At 35.0% G+C, this 18,984-nt stretch overlaps 1 protein-coding gene across 2 annotated transcripts; it reads right to left on the bottom strand.

Moving 5' to 3' along the window:
- Window positions 1-3,882: 3,882 nt before the first annotated feature.
- Window positions 3,883-18,135, bottom strand: LOC140054997 (uncharacterized). 2 transcript variants are annotated; one of them, XM_072100141.1, is made up of 17 exons: window positions 17,960-18,135; window positions 17,229-17,294; window positions 16,338-16,412; window positions 15,868-15,957; window positions 14,685-14,857; window positions 14,125-14,242; window positions 12,555-12,596; window positions 11,676-11,988; window positions 11,227-11,420; window positions 10,638-10,694; window positions 10,182-10,246; window positions 9,923-10,049; window positions 9,497-9,595; window positions 8,970-9,112; window positions 8,181-8,261; window positions 7,716-7,930; window positions 3,883-4,561 (listed from the first exon to the last, which is right to left on the bottom strand). In XM_072100141.1, exons 1-17 carry the CDS (start codon window positions 18,087-18,089, stop codon window positions 4,510-4,512), a joined length of 2,040 nt encoding a protein of 679 aa, XP_071956242.1. In that variant the 5' UTR covers window positions 18,090-18,135; the 3' UTR covers window positions 3,883-4,509. The 2 variants fall into 2 exon arrangements, with proteins under 2 accessions (XP_071956242.1, XP_071956243.1); XM_072100142.1 differs by having other exon boundaries at window positions 7,768-7,930.
- Between the last annotated feature and the right edge of the window lie 849 nt (window positions 18,136-18,984).

The following is an 18,984-nucleotide window of genomic DNA, read 5'->3' as shown; positions in this document are numbered from 1 at the left end:
AATCATTGTGTCTACTTATTCGTTTCTGTAAACGACAATGTATTATAGTCCTGTGGTACGTGCATTTGAAATCGCCAGATTTTTTACCCTGTACTGTGTATTCGATAACCATCTGTGGGCACGACCTAGATGGTACGCGAGCGAAGCGAGCGTACCATTTAATTCTTATCTATATATAAATTTACGTAAGGGCAAAATTTGGTAAATCGCGAAATAGGGGTGTTTTCCGATCGTGGTATACACTGTCTAATGGATGTACATCTTGAAAAATACCCGCCACAAAAATGCGAGGAGGCTTCGAATTTTCCTATCTCCTCCTACGATAATTGTTTTTAATAGCTGAAAACCGGTTGAACAGCTAGAGTACAGCATCATAATGTTAAAGACAGGCCGATTTTCTTTAAAAAAAATTTTGATAGATTTAATTTACGTTTATACAAATGTATTGATTTGCGATGAATGGAACATTCCAATCTCTGTTCCACAAGTGTCTATTCCCTCAGGCGTCGTAAAGGCAAGTACTGTATACTCATAACAGAAATTCGATCCATTTTTTTTTCAATCTGTGCTGCAGAGGTTGGATATAATATACATTTTTCTTAAACGGATAAAGAGCTAGCGTTTTCACTCGCCGTATATTATGTATAAATCTTTATTATTGCAGTTAAACCACCCACATCATCACCCTTCCCTCACTGGCATTAGTAGCGTTGTAAAACCAGTAGAAGATAGGCCTACGGTAGCCTACATCACATGCCCTAAACGCAGAACAACTTTGGTGGGTAGGGTAGGAACCACCTTAAGTATGAATTGGCTCTAAGAAACAATTGAAAACCATTAGGCCTACTAATTAAGTCGAGTTAGATAATACTTATTAATACTTATTGACGATTAAATCGAATTTATGATTTTCCCCGAATAGAGGTGGTTTTCATTAAACTTAGTGGAAGGATGAAATATATGGGCAAGAAGAGACTCAGATCTAGATCTCAGAGACCACTTAGGAACATAAGGTTGAATAAGTTCAATTAATATTTCGTTACTAAATGGATAAAGAATATATTTAAAAATTGTTCCTTTTTTAGTTGAGTACATAAATCACAGTGTCTATTTATTCGTTCCTGTACAGCCTGCGGTACGTACATTTGAAATCGCCAGTTTTTTAAGCTGAAATTATTATGTATTCGAGAACCATCTGTGGGCACGACCTAGATGGTACGCGAGCGAAGCGACCGTACCATCTAGTATAATAAAATTAACAAATAATAAGTGATACCTTACTCATATTTACAATACTAGGCGAAAGGCGAGTATGAACAAGGCCATATACATGGCTGTAGCCGCGTGCTCAAGTTAGGATTTACTGACCAACCGACCGAACGACATAGTTAGCTGGAGGGTCTAAACGCTAAAATTGGCAGGTGTGATGAGGGTTAACACTTAGGGTTGTCTTCTGCGTTTGAGACCCGAACATCAGTTAAAAAAGCTCTGTCTAGCCTACACTATCAAAATAGTTTCACAAAAAAAGTGTGATGTCCCATATTATGGTATTGATATGACGTCATCGTGTCCATTATGTGCACATTCCATTTTTATTAGTTTGATAGTGTAGACAGTGGTTAAAAGAGAAACATCAAATAAGTCGTAAGTCTACTAGAATAGAGAGAAAAGAATCTGAGATAAACGTAATGTACCTTCTAAAAAATGACAAACAATTTGTGTTTTATCAATAGTTAATAATAATAATATTTTCTTCATTTCACCTATGAACTTTATTTATTTGTATAATATTGCACAAGATCTGAGTAAGTTCATACAAATAGTTACTAGACAAACTCTAGTAATATTATATGTAAATATATCACATTTTCATAATTGAATAAAAATTAAATTACGAAAGCAACCGATAATTGCAAGGGTATTCAAGAATTTCGAACAATTTGCCGAATATTAAACTTTTAGATAACTTAATCAGTTTAAAACAATTAATTACTTTTTATTTCGAAGTATAGGCTACAATTACATGATAGGATGTAAAGCGCCGCTGATTATTATGAGTTTCATAGAAATGTGCGCTATATAGTTACGTGTTAATGTTATATACTTCTCTTGTAGATAGAACCAAGGAAGCTTCCTTGGTTCTATCTTCGTCGCGTTCCATTCATCCGAGTACACTCTCCTGTGTACAGGCCGATCTTGCGCTTGATTTTGGCAATCCTGCTTAATTACTGGGAGTTTGGCTGCATCACATATTCCCTCTATCCATCTGATTCGTTGTCTTCTTCCCTCATTTTTTCCAAACATAATCTTTTTTTTTCAAACTGGCAATCTGTTCTAATTTTTGCCTATTTTGTGCCAAACACTTTTGTTGGTTCTTATGGCGGTCCATGGTATACATATAGAGGCTTTCTTCTTTGGTTAATCACCATGTTTCACATACGTAGGTTGCAACAATCTGGAAACTATAGACATGATAAATCTTACCTTGCTAAATCTTCTGTCTTTTCTTGTGCATTAATATATTAATATATTAATATATAAACAAATCAGGCAAAGAACATTAATTATACCGCCCGGTGATATACTGAAATTTATTAGATACACTTACACTAAGGTGCAGTTTAACTCGGTCTAAATCACTTAATTTTTCAGAATCCAGAATCGCATCACTATATCGAATCTTGGCTGTTGGAACACCGTCTTGATGCGACAAGACCTAGCCCTGATTGTCCTTGCAAACATTGAACAAGGTAACAGGTAAAGTAATGGCGAGTAACATTTATACTAAATCAATCAAGTAGGCCTACGAATACAATGGATGAAGTAGCAAAAGGTGTTGTTGGAACAAAGAGAATTAGGCCTACGTAACAGAGAATGAAGGAAAACCAAACCTATCCAGCGTGAAGCCGATCTTTTTCAAAAACGACGACGTATGCAAGGATAAAGAAAGCTTTATAACAGAAGAAAAGATCTATTTTGCACTGTGCAAACAAATGAACAGTGACAACTTAATTGGAATACAAAGAATAAGAAACCTTTGGAGAATTTACCTAAATAGTCATGGAGACAGAGTTCACCTAATCTCTGCAGGGATTGTTGTTCAAACATTTATTTTTTAAGTTATTGTTTTTGTGAAAAAAGACCCCAGTATTTTAAGTAAACAATATTATACAATAGTTGAGTTACAGTATATTGAAATAAAATTATTTTATTTTAATGCTTCTGGTATTGATAATATAGGGTTTTGAGTCTTTAAAACTTATCATTTACGAACTGCTTTCAGACCAAGGGGTGTATACTGTAAATGGGAAGGTTGACTACTACACTAATGAATGAATAAATTGTATTAATCTGTTTATCTTAGATTGCTTTTCATGAATTAAACCCATTTCCCAGAAGGCACATCAATAACAAGAGGCAGATACATCGAGCACAGGTTCTTGTAAGTTGGTTTCATAAATTTTGCAATGATGGAAGTACAGGGTCATGAGGTCAACAGTTCCTTCGCGAAACTACTGTAGAAAGGAATTCATTTACAATAAAAATATAACTTTACAATAAAATTGAATGACAAAAAACAAGAAGATCGACGTTTCGGAATCATTATGGAACCATTTTAATAAAAATATTCTTAAAGAAATATTTGTTATAATGCAAAATATAGTATATGCACACTTATAAAATCTCAGAACCCTTTGGACAATTTTTACACAATTTGGACAAACAGAATATTGTAGTGTTATACCTTATTTCACACAACACAAAGTAAACGAAGAGGTCGGAAGATACCATCAGTACTTGATAGAGTTGTACAACAAAGTCAACTTACTAGTGTGTTGCATAACCGAAGTATAACTCACAAACAACCCCCCCCCCCCCTTTAAAAAAATGACAGACAAGTTTGCTTTATGTTTTAAGAGGCATGTGCACCACTTTATTTCAAGACATTTATTCATTATAATACATTGATGAGTCTCATTTCAGTATTTCTTTTATCAAGTTCTTTACATTAATAATATGATTAAATATTTTCTTTCGGTACAAGATAATACTATATTGTCATCTCATGAAAAAGATTATCCAAATTTTACTCATAAGCATATTTTTAAACTGACATTGAATTATATTTAAAATCTTGCCGTAATATACGGATTAATACATTTAGAAGAACAAACCATTTTTGGGTTTTTTTTTCTTCATTATTTAAACGATCTAGCAAAACATTTTACCCAACAAGAAGGTAGTTAATCTAGGTGGTATCTTGACATTTTCTCATACAATATTATTTGTACCGTATAAATTTATATTGTGTACATCATACTTAACATGCTAAAATAAAGTTTTATGTGTTTATTAGCCACCGAAACGCTTCAGTTTAGAGAATCCAAAACCATGCTTACCTTACTTTAGAATCTCTAAAAACTAAGCTATTAACATCATTCAGACTAATTAAATTCTTTCACAAATTTATTTAAAGGAAAGGTAGGTCAGCAGCTTTATTGTTAAAGACTAGAAGAGAAGAGTGCTTTCATACGAATCCGAAGCCATATTTCTCGAGAGTCTATTTATGTCCATACCACAGTCACAAATGAAAGAACGTAGCAAGAAGAAAATAAAAGAAAAATTAATAGTAAAGAGAGCAAACTATGTCTTAAGCTCTGTCTACACTATCAAACTTTATGTAAAAAAAGTGACGTTCCCATATATAGACATGATGATGTCAAATCACTACCATGTTTGGGCATATCCCTACCATATTTGGGCACATCATACTTTTTTTTGTCAGACTAGTTTGATAGAGTAGATAGATATTTAGAATTTAATACCTAAATGCAAAACATGCCTAATAATCTACACTGAAGTTTAATGGTTTCAACTTGGACGCAACGAAACGTCATAGGCGCAACGCAGGTGAGGTGCCAATCAAAAGCGACGTGATTGGTCAAATTACTTGCGGATCATTGCGTTGCGACCAAGTGGGAACCAAACTTAAATAGCAACATCGAAAATGGGACCACATGCATTATTGTAACACAAACTGTGAATTATAATATCTAAGACCGCTATGTGTGTAGGCATAATTATATGATAATCGTAATTTGAAACCAATAGATATTTGTTTAAAAATTTATGAATACTCGGTGATATTTAAAAAAAAGAAATAGTAAGTATGGAGTCTACATACAATTCGTGCATACATAATGACATCTTTGCATATATACGTTCCCACGTTACGGCAAGCATAAAATATTCAATGCTTTACGTTATTCTGAATTATAAGAACACAAAGCGGATGTATGAGAACATGCAATGCCAAGTTTCGATTTGCAAAATAATATTATTTTGTATTACTTTGTAATGTAACCAAGTTAAATAATGTATACTGTTTTATGAAATACAGAAAATAAAAAAAAAAAAAGTTTCGATTTGGGGCGACCTATGAATATTTATATATTATATTTATATGTATTACGTCATTTTGTCCAAAATTGGTTAAAATGCGCATGTATATCAGAATGTTGTCATCTGTATCTAGAAACGGCAAATTGGGTCCAGCAAATTGGCAACAATTGAAAAACAACTCCAATAGGTCCTAGCATATCGAAAGCTGCTTAATTAATGGCTGGAGAAAGAAAGAAGGGCCGAAAAACAGGAACGTGTTTATAACGGCCATTGTATAACCGCGAATTGATACGATAACATGTTGCATTTAACCTGACCACTACTACGCGCCTTTCGAGTCTCATTCATTCATTTATTCATTCAATTCACATTTATTTACTCATCGTTTATAAATACAGTTTCATAGCATAAATGATGGCAAGGATCCTGCATAGAGAAGTTTACACTTCTGTTTTCGCAGGACCCTTTTACATAAAAAACATATAAACACAACATAATAGATACAAAATAAAAAAAAACCAGTCTCAAACTCATTCTGCGCACGCTCATGAAGTGACAGTAACCTGTTTAGTTGTATTTTACCATGATCGCTCTCTGACTCAGTCACCCTTCATAAAAGGGGATTTAGGATTAGGCTAAGCAAAATAGCCCGGTGTAAGTACGACTACATATTCGCGTACCACCGGCCCAGTGGATTAGCCCCACGCGCACCAAATTACAAAGGTGTTTACGTAATACGTTCACTCGCGTATCAAAATAAATGTCAACTTCAATCGAAACTTTCATCATATTGTCGTGAATTAGTACCGGTCGACTACCACCCATGTGAACGTAGTACAAGCCCACTCAAATCCAAAAGTCCGTAATATCTGCGTAGTCGATTGATGCATTTTGTAATTTGCCGCCGACAACGAAACTTCTGTACTGTTACTATAAATATTTTCCTGTATTTCATCAATATATACATTGTTAAACGATGATTCCTGTTCCCTCAAAAACTGCACAACATATATACACTTTATTTTTAATCTGGCTGTACACATAATTCTAATTATACATTATTATCAATATTTACATATTCTTTTGATACAAAAATATAATTTCGGAAACTATTTGCTGCGAGTTGCGACTGATATATAAAATAGTACAAATCTAGATCTAGAACTATCTATAATGCTACCTCATTTTTTAATTAATTTTAAAATACAATATAATTTATATTATCTAATATTATAAACTGCAGTAAGTAGTACTATTATACTTATCTAGTGGTCAATAATACATACTGTACACTATTTAAACAGGTAATGCTTATGCGATAAATAGTTGATTTCAACATTCTACATTTAAACATATATGAATTAAGGTAAGATGAGTCCCGTATTCTGAACGTAAGGAAAATAGCTGTTAGACCTTCCCTGTTCAGAAGCCAGTTTATTGTAGGTAAAGCGTGGTTCCCACTAGAACGCAACGCAGTGACGTATTGACGCAAAGTGATGTATTGCGTAATCCCAATAGTGGGAACCGACGACGCAATAGTGCTGTCAATATCGCAGGTTTGATTTCACGCAGGCGAAGGCAAGCACAATTATTGGAAGGGAATTTGCTTATGTTGCGTTACGTGTCGTCGCAAGTGGGAACCAAGCTTTATGTCGTGGGGTTCAAGTCCAATTCCTCGCCGCGTATCCGCCCTAGTATTTTCCAATATTAGAGGTAAACATTTACAGCTGGAAGATGTTCTTATCGTATGTAGCAGTTAAGTGTCCTAACCACTGCCGCAGCCAGCTTTGAACGAATGAAATGAACTAAATACAATGTTACAACAAATCATATTTGATGGTGATAAGTTACTGACGATGTACAATTATAACAGACATACACGTTTTCTGCACACACCCAACAATAAAGTATAAGAAAAATACATCAGATTATACCAATTTGTATAATGGGACTATTAACAGCACTAATTGTTGCCATGATAGAAGTACTAGGTTGGCATTTATCTATTTGCGCAATTCAGTATTGTTTTTTTAAATCTAACCAGTGTTTTTTTATTCTTTTAAATTAAATGTGCACACATAGACTATTTATTGTATTTTGAAAACAATATTAACTTAAAAGAAATTAAAAATGTTTTTTTTTGCTAAACAATTTGATAATTCTGAGACTCCTTGAACAGATTTAACCTACCATTTTTGCGTGGTAAAGCTTATATATAAATTATTATCGTTGATAATACTTATAGAAATAGCAGTGATATTTACAATGGAATGGTGTTTCTATTTGATTAAAAGCAATCTAGAAATACTAACGAGGCTAACACTATCAACCATGAAAGACAGTGAGGTAGATGCTGATTAGTACCTGACGATCGGCTTAGTCGTTGAGGATTGTTACTGTTGGTGTCAAGGTAGTCAACGCTGGCTATTTTCAGTACAGACAGTACTGGACTGGTGACCAGTGGCATATTCCTGCCGTTTATCATACTAGCCAAGTGCATCATAGACCCTATACAGGTAACTGATGTCTGAAAAGAATATAGTATATTTATGAGAAGTTATTTCCATAAATGTTGTTGAAAAAACACAACTTTGTGGACGAGCTTTGTTTATCACTAGCCGATGACTGGCCACATTGCTTGAGGTGTCCTTACGTCCTTGAGACCAAACATTATACAGTAGTTAGGTCTACCAGGGGAATTATCTTATTACTAAATCATCATCTAATTTAAAATCATCTTTGCGTCATCGTCCTCACCACGTTTAAAGCTGACGTACCTGGTTAGGGTCACTTTCCTCTTCTACTGACCTGAACAGTAGGTTTCCTCTGGTCGTTATTGGAATTAGAACCAACGTACACTAAATAAAATCATATATATTATTAATGATGAATTGATACACTAAATATGTATTCTAATGAAATTGATTCAAAGGTCGGAATGTGTGGTTAAACATGTTGAGTCATATACATACGCTAAAGAGTACTCTATCATTCAAATATTCTTTGGTGAAATTGAGGAAATGGGCCTATTACATTTCATCTTAAGTAAAGTATCGTAAATGCGATTGGTGAATACGGTCACCCGACCATTATCTCCAACAAATAGAATCTATTATACGGGTAGGATCTACCCGTTGAATTGAAATAAAACGGTACATGTATTTACAGTGTCTTTAATGTAAGTAGAACCAACCAAGAAATTACCATAATAGGCATATTACATAATACGGAATATCCTGTGTATAATATGTGGTGCCAGTAAAGCTTGGTTCGCACTAGCGACGCAACGTAACGGAATCTACGCAACGTAAGAAAATGTCCTTCCAGTAATTGTGTTTGCTCCCGCTTTCGTGAAATCAAACCTGCGATGTTTGCAGCACTACTGAGTCTTCGGTTCCCACAATATAACACTTTGCGTCAATACGTCGTAGCGTTGCGTTACGTTGCGTCGCTAGTGAAAACCACGCTTTAAGGGTTAGGTTAGGGTATATGTTCTCATGTGAGATGAGGAATGTGTGTAGACACTGGTCAAATTTAAATACGGAACTTGTAAGTTGCATAAATACCTTAGAAGAGACTTTGGTCTCATTATCCAATAGTTGTTGCAACTGTTTATGAAACACGGCATCTGGTACCTGCTCCCCGATAAACTCACTAACATACTGTAATTCACTGCTACTATATCCGATGAATAAGTATGTTTGTCCATCTGAAAGTGTAAAATCTTTTTGGTAACTTTGATTTACTAAATTGTCTTGATTTTTCTCTTTTATCCTGTATAGCAAAAGAACATTCCCACTGATTTTCAGGAAAATGCATAAAATGCTGACATCACAAAACGTTATAAGATCTCGAGCTATCATTATTTTCAATGACCATGCCCTCTGTCGCCCTGTACTTTACAAGTATTTCGCTCAGTTTTTTTTTATTTAGTTTCATATCAATCAAACTTTTGCGTATTGAATGAAAATAACTAATATAGGAATGATACAACTTTGTTGTTATTTCAATGGAAAAAATGGGTTTCATTTCATTTGAAATGATTGTTGTTGTGACTGTGTTTGGAACATTTGTTTCTTTTTATACTACTTACTGTTTAACTGATAGTCGCTGAGTTCACTTTCAGGTTTTGAGCATATAAATTCACCAGAAATACATGCACAAATTCCATTTCTATGTGTTGAATCATTCTCTATAACATAGAAACAATAACAACAAATAAATAAATAAAGAATCTAATCTGCGTTACGTTCTAGTGGGAACCAAGCTTAACGACGCAACATAACGCAACCTACACAACCAATGTAAACAAATGCCCTTCCGATAATTGTGTTTTCCCCCGCCTGCATGAAATCAAACATGCGATGTTTGCAGCACTGTTTCGTCGTCGATTCCCACTTGTGATTACGCAATACAGCACTTTGCGTCAAAACTTCGCTGCGTTGCGTCGCTAGTCGGAACCACGCTTTAGACAGGGTTCTTTACTTTAAAATAACAGTAATTATGCGACAATACAAACCATTGTAAACTGTGCTTGGCGTTTCTTTACAAGACAAATTCTGGCCAGCAGGGATAGCATGGCAGTAGCCGAGTTTTCTGTCAGCTCTACACTGGCAAATTGAAGATTCACCCTCAGAATTTGGAACCTGTAGTGACCATTATCAAAGAAGTTTATGGTAAATGGTTGCACATAATATACTACATTAATCGTATAGTAAAGATGTGTTTGGACATAGAAAGAGATTTTTAAAGTATAGCATATTGATAATAAAGCTTACCCGAATAAAAGTACCAATCTTGACACGTAGGGCCTTGGGTTCACTTCCAAGCCTTATCGTACATACTACGACCAAAACAAAAACGAGAGGTTTTGCAACATTACAAATACGATAACGAAAACAAAAATACGTATAAATACGTTAGTTATTGTTTTCGTTAGAAATAAAAGTAAAATCTATTTCGTGTTCGGAAACGAATATAGAGGACGCAATCTAAATTTCATTGAACACTATTTTTTTTGTCAAATTTACTTCGCATTTTTACTAATTTACTTTTCATATGGATGATATTATATTAGTATTATTATAACCAAGCACATTCCTGATTCAATACAAGATATGATCAAATAGATAAAAATGATATTATTTTTTGAATTACGAATATTTGACTGCTGGAAAATGGAATATCAAATTTTAAAAATAGTTTTTCCAATATTCACACGGGTAAATACGTACTTTCGTAGTCCCTACGTTCTTCCAACGTCGGATCCTGGTAATAAAGAATTGATTTATCTGAAATTACAAAAATAGATAAACATTAGATGTGATTAAGGAAACATGTTGAGAAAATGCCGGAAGTCACTGATGAGAATGAATGACATGCTTTTATTAAATTACACACGTGAGAGGAGTAAGTAGTAAAGTTAAATATAGCACAAAAACCATGCCGATTCTGTAATGTGGTATAAAAGGGATGTTGATTGAAATAAGGTAAAATAGGCAGTATGTTTCTTAAAGCTTGGTTCCCACTAGAACTCAACGCAGCGACGTATCGACGCAAAGTGCTGTATTGCATAAATACAAGTGGGAACCGACGACGCAATAGTGATGCAAACATCGTAGGTTTGATTTCACGCAGGCGGAGGCAAACACCATGGTTGAAAGGGTATTTTCTTACGTTGCGTAGGTTGCGTTATATTGCGTAGCTAGTGAGAAACAAGCTTCAGAGAAAAAGTAGACAATGTAATACAATACACAAAATAACGAGTAAAGATTAGGAAAAGTTCATTTATATTTTCCTAATTTTTGTTTTTTTTTCACCTACCAACACAACTATTTTCTGAAACACGGCGTTGAAAAACTCGACATTCTGAAAAGTCCACGGCGTTTGGGTCGCACGTACATTTGATAGCAATCGGGGTTTCAAAGAGAGCAGCGTATGCGGTCCGGCACAAACTGTAAACATCCTGATTGCATCTGTTTGGATCGCAGTGGTTCTGGAAATTTTGAAATTGTACCCTAAAAGATATTTACAAAAGTTGAATTTTAATTTTTTATAGTTACCTCATGCTTTATTATTATATTTTTTGCCAGAAAGAGGAAGACTACAGTAATAATTATCAAAAGAAAAGGAATTGTTCCTAAGAGAAATAAGAGAATGAAAAGATCTGAAAGAAGAAGAGAAGCATATAAAATAGTAAGTTTTTGGTTTTTTCTCTAAATTCAAATCCCTAAATTATCAGATTCTGCCAATGGCGGTATGTTTATACTTACTGGCATCCAAGAATTTCTCCACATCGAATAGGAAGTTCCAAACAGTTAGGCACTGGCGACACAATCGTGCCGCACTCGCGTTCAGAAGTGGTATCCACACACCCGTCACCATTCTTAGCCCTTTTGCAGTCACTGAACAGTACGGCGTGTGATATTATTGGATCTACATGCCTGATGAAATCGCCCGTTGCTTGCTGACACTCAGCCTGTGAACAGTTGTGACATTCTCTAGAAAACGCTACTAAGCTATCAAGACAAACGTCATCTGATTCTGTACATTTATTTATAGCGTCTTGGTACGGTAGCATCTTGGCTGGAATGAGGTAAAACAACAATAAATATTTTACATTTGTGTACACCACTGGCGATCCATATCAATATTCGGCTCTTTTCTTCAATTGGGAATACAATAAGAATATGAAGCTTGACCAATCACAACCTACAGACTGATCATCCGAATGTATTGATTGGTCAAAGTACTTGCAGGCATTTTCGCGTACATCCATTTACATTTGAACTGTTTTAAACTCATTAAAGGCTTCGCCTTACAAGTTATATTTTTAATGTGATCATGGCCGTTTGAACCATTTTATTTACATATCTTCATTTATTACTCTTTTCACTGTAATGTATAACGTGATACAGGCCAATACGATTTTTAATAAAAAAAAAGACATTGATGCAACCGGAGTCGCACTCAAAAAGCAAGCTAAAAACACCATTTTATGCGCTATAAGTCGGCAAAGAAACAACGTTTTTTCCGAATTCACAATTCACAATATAAATTTACCTAAAAAACCTCGAAGTATTAGTAAATTAAAGTATTTCCAAATTACAAATATCTACTATTTTCCAAAATTACGAACAGCAATAACATACCATTAAGTGCCGTGTCTGATTGCACATTGTTAGATTGACAACCTGCAATAAAAAGATGTGGTAACCATTAATGAAGGGGTTTGGGGTAAAAAGTGTGCATATTCCTATAACATGTCTATTGAAGTCCGGCCTTAGATCCCCACTTTTTAACTGGTAGTTTGAGCAACCTCCATTATCCACAGGTCTGTGTGTAAAAGTACGATATCGATACCGCTCAAGATACAAATTGTCGATACGTTTCTAAAACTTTATTTATTTGTTGAAAATTAAATTGCTACACTAGTTATAAAGTGTGGTAAAAGAATTGAAAATTGTTTACAAGACTATCTATTAAACTAGAAATTACAAGAGTGTTGCCAGCAGAAACAAAATAGAATGTCTATATTATAAAGTTTGTCGGATAACAAAATACCTCCCATGGACTATGCCGTGTACAATCGTCGCCTGCAATAATTGGTTTCACCCGCAGAAAGCGAAACTCGTAAACATTACCTAGGTCGTCTTAGGCCAATGTTTTGTAGACAAACAATGAACTTTCGGGTCGGACAGGAAGTATCTGCCCTCTAACGGTCTGATGCTCAGATACAGCACTGGGAATCCGGTAAATGGTCGCAAATATGGAATTAAATTTATCCGTATCTCTATAAGGGTTCAGACACGGATAAGTATACGTTAATTTGCTCAAACTATCTAATGAAAGGGAGTTGACATACGTTCTTATTACGCTATAACTTTGTTTGCGTAGATAATTATGTTTAACTCTTTATAAGAGGGATAATCACTGAATAACACAACAAGAGAACGAATCCCTGTATATTGATTTATCTAAAAAAGTTTATATTCATAGATATTCAAGATTTATTGTGATTTCATTACTTCTTTCGAGAAGGATCTATATACTTATATCTATATTAATTGTGTGGGTAGACGTTTATCGTTTGAAAGGATTATGAAAATCATTACGAATATGCCGTTTGGAAAAAAAGCGCCATTAAACACCTCCAACATTTGTTATAAACAATAAAATCTGTTCCATGGTAATCCTCTAAATAATTTATGGTAACAGTTTTCATTACGAGTGGGCGTTTGCGATTTAGATTTAATCTAGGATTTTGGTCCAGGGGCGAAATTCACAGGGGTATAACATCTATGTGACAGTCTAATTTTAGGCGAGACAGAATTGTGATTTATTCATATAAGATAGTTGTTTACATTAGTTATATTTGTGTAATCTATACATTAATGATATTCGTTAAGTACATTGTACTTTTCCCGGCAGCTCACTAGTGATAACAAAAAAATCAAATATTAAAAAACTTCAGAATTTAAAAGAACAGATAAATAGACATACAGTAGAACCCTCTCGTTTGGGATACTACTATATGACGTAAGCGCAATGCAATTAAATTTGACCAATCAACGAGGGGTGGATTATTCGAACGGTGCTTTTCATTGGTCAACTCGATTTTCTTGCGTCGCGTTCTTTTGTGTTTTTAGGGACCCATTGCTGGTTTCCAAAGGGTGTCATACTTTTATTATAATAGTACAAATAATGTGATTGCTTATTTACCATCAATACAGGGATTGTTAAACAACTTATCGTAGACAAACTGACAGCGTTTCTTGTGTTTCATAGTCTCCGGGCAGCCGCAATTCACCAGATTAAACGCATCTAATCCATCTCTTGCCTGTCAGGAATATTAAAAATACAAGTTAATTGTAGCCCACAGAATTGGTTCAGTATAATTTCTACTCTGCGTAGCTCTCAAGTAAATAAGTCATACACATGCTCATATTTTTCTAAGCATGCGTACAGTGATTTTTATACTTTTCGTATTGGAGGTGCGCGTGGTAAAATGAAAGCTTCGTATGCAACTAAAACAACACGCAACAGTTGCGCATCATTTAACGTCATTGATTGTAAGTTAGACAAATACAGTACTGTGTAAACGTATGTAGCGGTTTTATTTAATTTTAATTTAAAATTAGTGTACATTATGATTAGGATCTACTTGTCGAACATACTCCGGTAAAGTACGGTTTGAGGTACATATGTGTTTACCCAAAAAAGAAATAAAGTAAGTTGATAATGTATCTACATTCTCTAGGATATGTAATGGTTACGATTACCTCTTGACATTTTGGTGCATCTGATACGCATGCGAAATACTGTTTGACGTCACATGAACAAGCCATTTCAAATGTGGTGAGGGCGTTATCACATGACCTGTCTCTTCGACATCGGTTAATTTCTATCCAACAATCGTCCATGTTCAGTGCGGAACTTACAAAACTTGAACCAGCTTAAATGTTACAAAGAAGACAATGACATGTTAATTTTATTTGAACATTGCTATGAAAGCTCCAGGCCAATTTACACAGACGAGCGGTAACGGTAATAAAAATATAGAATTTATCTTATTTCTTATAACCGTTTACACAAAACGCGGAACGGACGGGCGGTTCCCGCTCAGGATAGATACAGATTTTACGTGGGACAAGCTACGCGGTTCCCGCTCATGATAGACACAGATTCTACGTGGAACAAGCTACGCGGTTCCTGCTCAGGATAGACACAGATTCTACGTGGGACAAGCTACGCGGTTCCCGCTCAGGATAGACACAGATTCTACGTGGGACAAGCTACGCGGTTCCCGCTCATGATAGACACAGATTCTACGTGGGACAAGCTACGCGGTTCCCGCTCATGATAGACACAGATTCTACGTGGGACAAGCTACGCGGTTCCCGCTCATGATAGACACAGATTCTACGTGGGACAAGCTACGCGGTTCCCGCTCAGGATAGACACAGATTCTACGTGGGGAAAGTTACGCGGTTTTCCGCTTACCGTTACCACTCGCCTATGAAAGTAGTCTAGTACATATCAAGCAGGAGGTTTCGTCGAGTTCGAATATTGGCTAGGTGGCAGATTTCCTCATCGTTATAATTAAAAAATAAATAAATAAAAAAGTTATAAATTGAATTGCCGGAGTCTCCGAGGCCTAGAAAAAGAACGTTCAAACTGAAGTGAAATTCTTAAATATGTATATTGACTTAAGTGAAATAGTATTTACTTAATTGTATGTTTGATTGGTGGCGGGGCCACTGGTACTTTAGTTTTTTAATACAAAACTGATTTTAACTGAGAAAGCGGAACAGCTGATCTTCACTGCTGGCTAATCCGAATTTCCAACATTTCAGTTACGCTTGCGGTGGCTAATAAATATCCGCTTTTATACCCTTTCACATCGTTTGCGCACTGCTGACTCAACCGCAGAATTAAGGTAGTTGAATGAAAGATGCTACTTACAGCTAAAATCTGAATCGTATGATACCTCCGATGATATTGATGCTAATGAGTCACTTGAAGATTTCACGTCATTGGGTTTAGTTACTAATACTAGAGACAGCAACAAAATTAGACAAAATATACGGTTATTCACAACAAAAAAAGCTTTCAAAATGCATTACTTATCTTAATCAATTTATAACGACATAAGAAATGTCGTACACGCGATTAAGTCTCTCTGTCTATAGTTTACAATGCAAAGATGCAGGTCATACCGTCTTTAAGAGATAACTGGGTTAATTAGAACAATGGTATTCATCAATATGGATGTTAGTAATCGGAGAAAAGTGTAAATATAAATACAATTACAGTACAATACGACAAGGGTTAAATTCTATTTAAATCGTTTATAAGGTTCAGTTTCAGTTCATTCTCTTTTGAAAGGGCATGGCAATTAAAATTGCCAAGCTAGAGTGTACATTTTAACTTACTTATTACTTTCGATATTGGATCCATATCAACATCTGTATTTTCTTGCTTTCCGGGTTCGTCTTCTGATAAAGAAGCTGAAATAATTAAAGAAATTATTTTTAGACGGAATCACGTTTAAAATACTAGTAACGATGCAGTTGCAGTTTGATAAACTAAATTTAATTGGAACACACGGATTATGAAATTGTTCCAGTACTCCTGTATGTACTATTTTATTCGAGGGCTCAAATTGCCTTCATTATTTATTATATAGCACCTTGTCCTTTGATTGGAGGATTTCTCACTCCTGAGGACGATCAGAGAATATTGATCGAAACGTCGAGAAACTCAACAGTTCTTTTCAGAACTAATACACGTGGTATACCGCAAACTATATATATCAACATTTGATTTCGCCATGCAAACCTTCAAACAATAAGATACAGGTAAACATTTACTGTACTATCAATTAATTAATTGTATTTGTACACAATTTAAGCACACCATCGTAAGAAGCCATCTTTTTAGGTTAAGTTTTTCAGGTTAATCATTTCCTTTACGACACTAATTTCAGACTCCGTCTGGTTACTGAACATACTCTATGCTAGGTTAGCCGTCGTTCGTCTCTCAAAACCTAAATACATTTAGCAACAATACGGATGGCACGTACACGCCCGTCACAGTCTGTTAATATCGTTTTTCGTCTATGAATTGAAAGCTCCATATTAAGGATCGATAATTTTACAAACATTTGAAGAATGATATATCATATACTGCAGTATAGTGTCTATAGAAGGCAACATGCTCATGCAATAGCACCTAATATCTAAATATTACTTAACCTAACCCAAAATACTGTCTCACTATATCTCGTCAGAGGACAAAAACTGTATGCTCAGCTAAAAACTTACACGAGTAACTTGAGTAATCATCAGTTATAAGTGTATCATCAGGCGTAGGATTTATAAATGCTCCATCTATGGATTTATAAGAAACGTGTTATTCATTAATTATATCTGGTAGAAACGATTATGATGCACTAAATTGCTTTTATCAGAACACTGAATAGGAATTGTACGGTATTGACTAAAATAATACTGAATACATTGCACTCGATTTTCAGTGATTATCTCCAGAGATATACATTATTTGTCCAGTAACATAAGCAATTTCAACAATATAGCATCCCACGTGTATGTGGTGCCTGTGTCATGGAATGCTAGTTACGAGTTACGTTAAGGTCTTTGCAACAAGGGTTCACATGTGAAGCACGTGCACCCTAGATTTACCTCCTATGATATACTTCAAATAAGATATATACAGTATCGATATGACATTTTGAATTTTCATTAAAAACTTGATAAAGACACATGATTACCAATATTTATTCCTAAAAATAAAAGAATTAAAACGTGGGAACTTGTATGAAATCGTAATATACAAATTGGTCCAAACGTGGTATTATTAGTTGAGAATTATATTGCACTAGGCGAATACATTCGCGCCAATCGTACAATCCAGATATTTGATTGGTTGCACAATTGTTCACGTCACAAAAAGTAGACGAAAATAATAATACGCACTAGTCAACGTTTGCCTTTCGCTGGAATTCTCCAGGTTTTAGAGGCACTGATAAACTCACCTCCAACCTCACATGGATGTCTTGTTATTAAATTCTGGAATTGACGGCATTCAGTGCTGTCTGGATCACATGTGCATTCGTTAAGGTGATAGTTTCTTCGCAACATCTCCAACATTTGAACACAAAACATTTTTTGTAATTCTGGTATTTGGCATGGTGAGCCTAAATAAAGATTACAACAGGGACATTGTCAGCCCAGTCGAGTGAGGGTCATCATCGTAAACCATTTGACATTAGTTAAGCTTGGTTCCCACTAGGACGCAACGCAAGGACATAAACGCAACGCAAGCGTGTTGACCAATGGCAAGCGACAGTTCAAATAATCCATCGCAGTGATTGGTCAACTCACTTACGTTGCGTTACATCATTATGATGTGCCTCTAGTGCAGGAATCAATCATCATGCAGAGAAGTAAGAATGCAATCAATCAATCAATCAATCAAGTGAACATTTATTTCTTTCAAAAATCAGAATAACGATAAGAAACATTTCTTTCAATTTACAAATAAATTATGCGATTAAAACATTTAAAAGAAAGAAGTGTCTATAAAAAAAATGCTAATAGATTTCTTTAAGTTATGAAAGTGGCAAAGTCCCAACAAGTAAAACCAAATGGTAAAACCAGAGAAACTTGTGTAGGGAAGGCCATAAGTAAAGTTACTAATGTTTTTAAACACATTAACAGAACATACGACGAAAACAGAAAGGGTCAAAACAAAGGCAGCTGATCAAACTGTAATGAGTAGAGGTATTTTTTTTCCCCTTTATTATTAAAAAAAGAAAGAAAATCGTCTTTGTTTCTCATGGTCATAATTGTGGTTTTCAAGGTGAATTGGATAACTATCAATTTAAACATAATATTAAATTATTGAACGTCGTTAAATCTGCTAATGCACTACTAACTCGAGTTACTTTAACTTACCGGCGTCACCACACACGTCTGGTTTAGGGGTCTCTTCAAGAGCAAAGCCACACTCCAAATCACCAAGACATTCGTCCCGCATCTGTAGACAATCTTCAGACTT

This window comes from Antedon mediterranea, chromosome 7 (genome assembly GCF_964355755.1).
Source record: "Antedon mediterranea chromosome 7, ecAntMedi1.1, whole genome shotgun sequence".
NCBI lineage: Eukaryota > Metazoa > Echinodermata > Crinoidea > Comatulida > Antedonidae > Antedon > Antedon mediterranea.
Note: the sequence above shows the minus strand (reverse complement) of the source record. Positions and strands in the feature narration are given on the sequence as shown.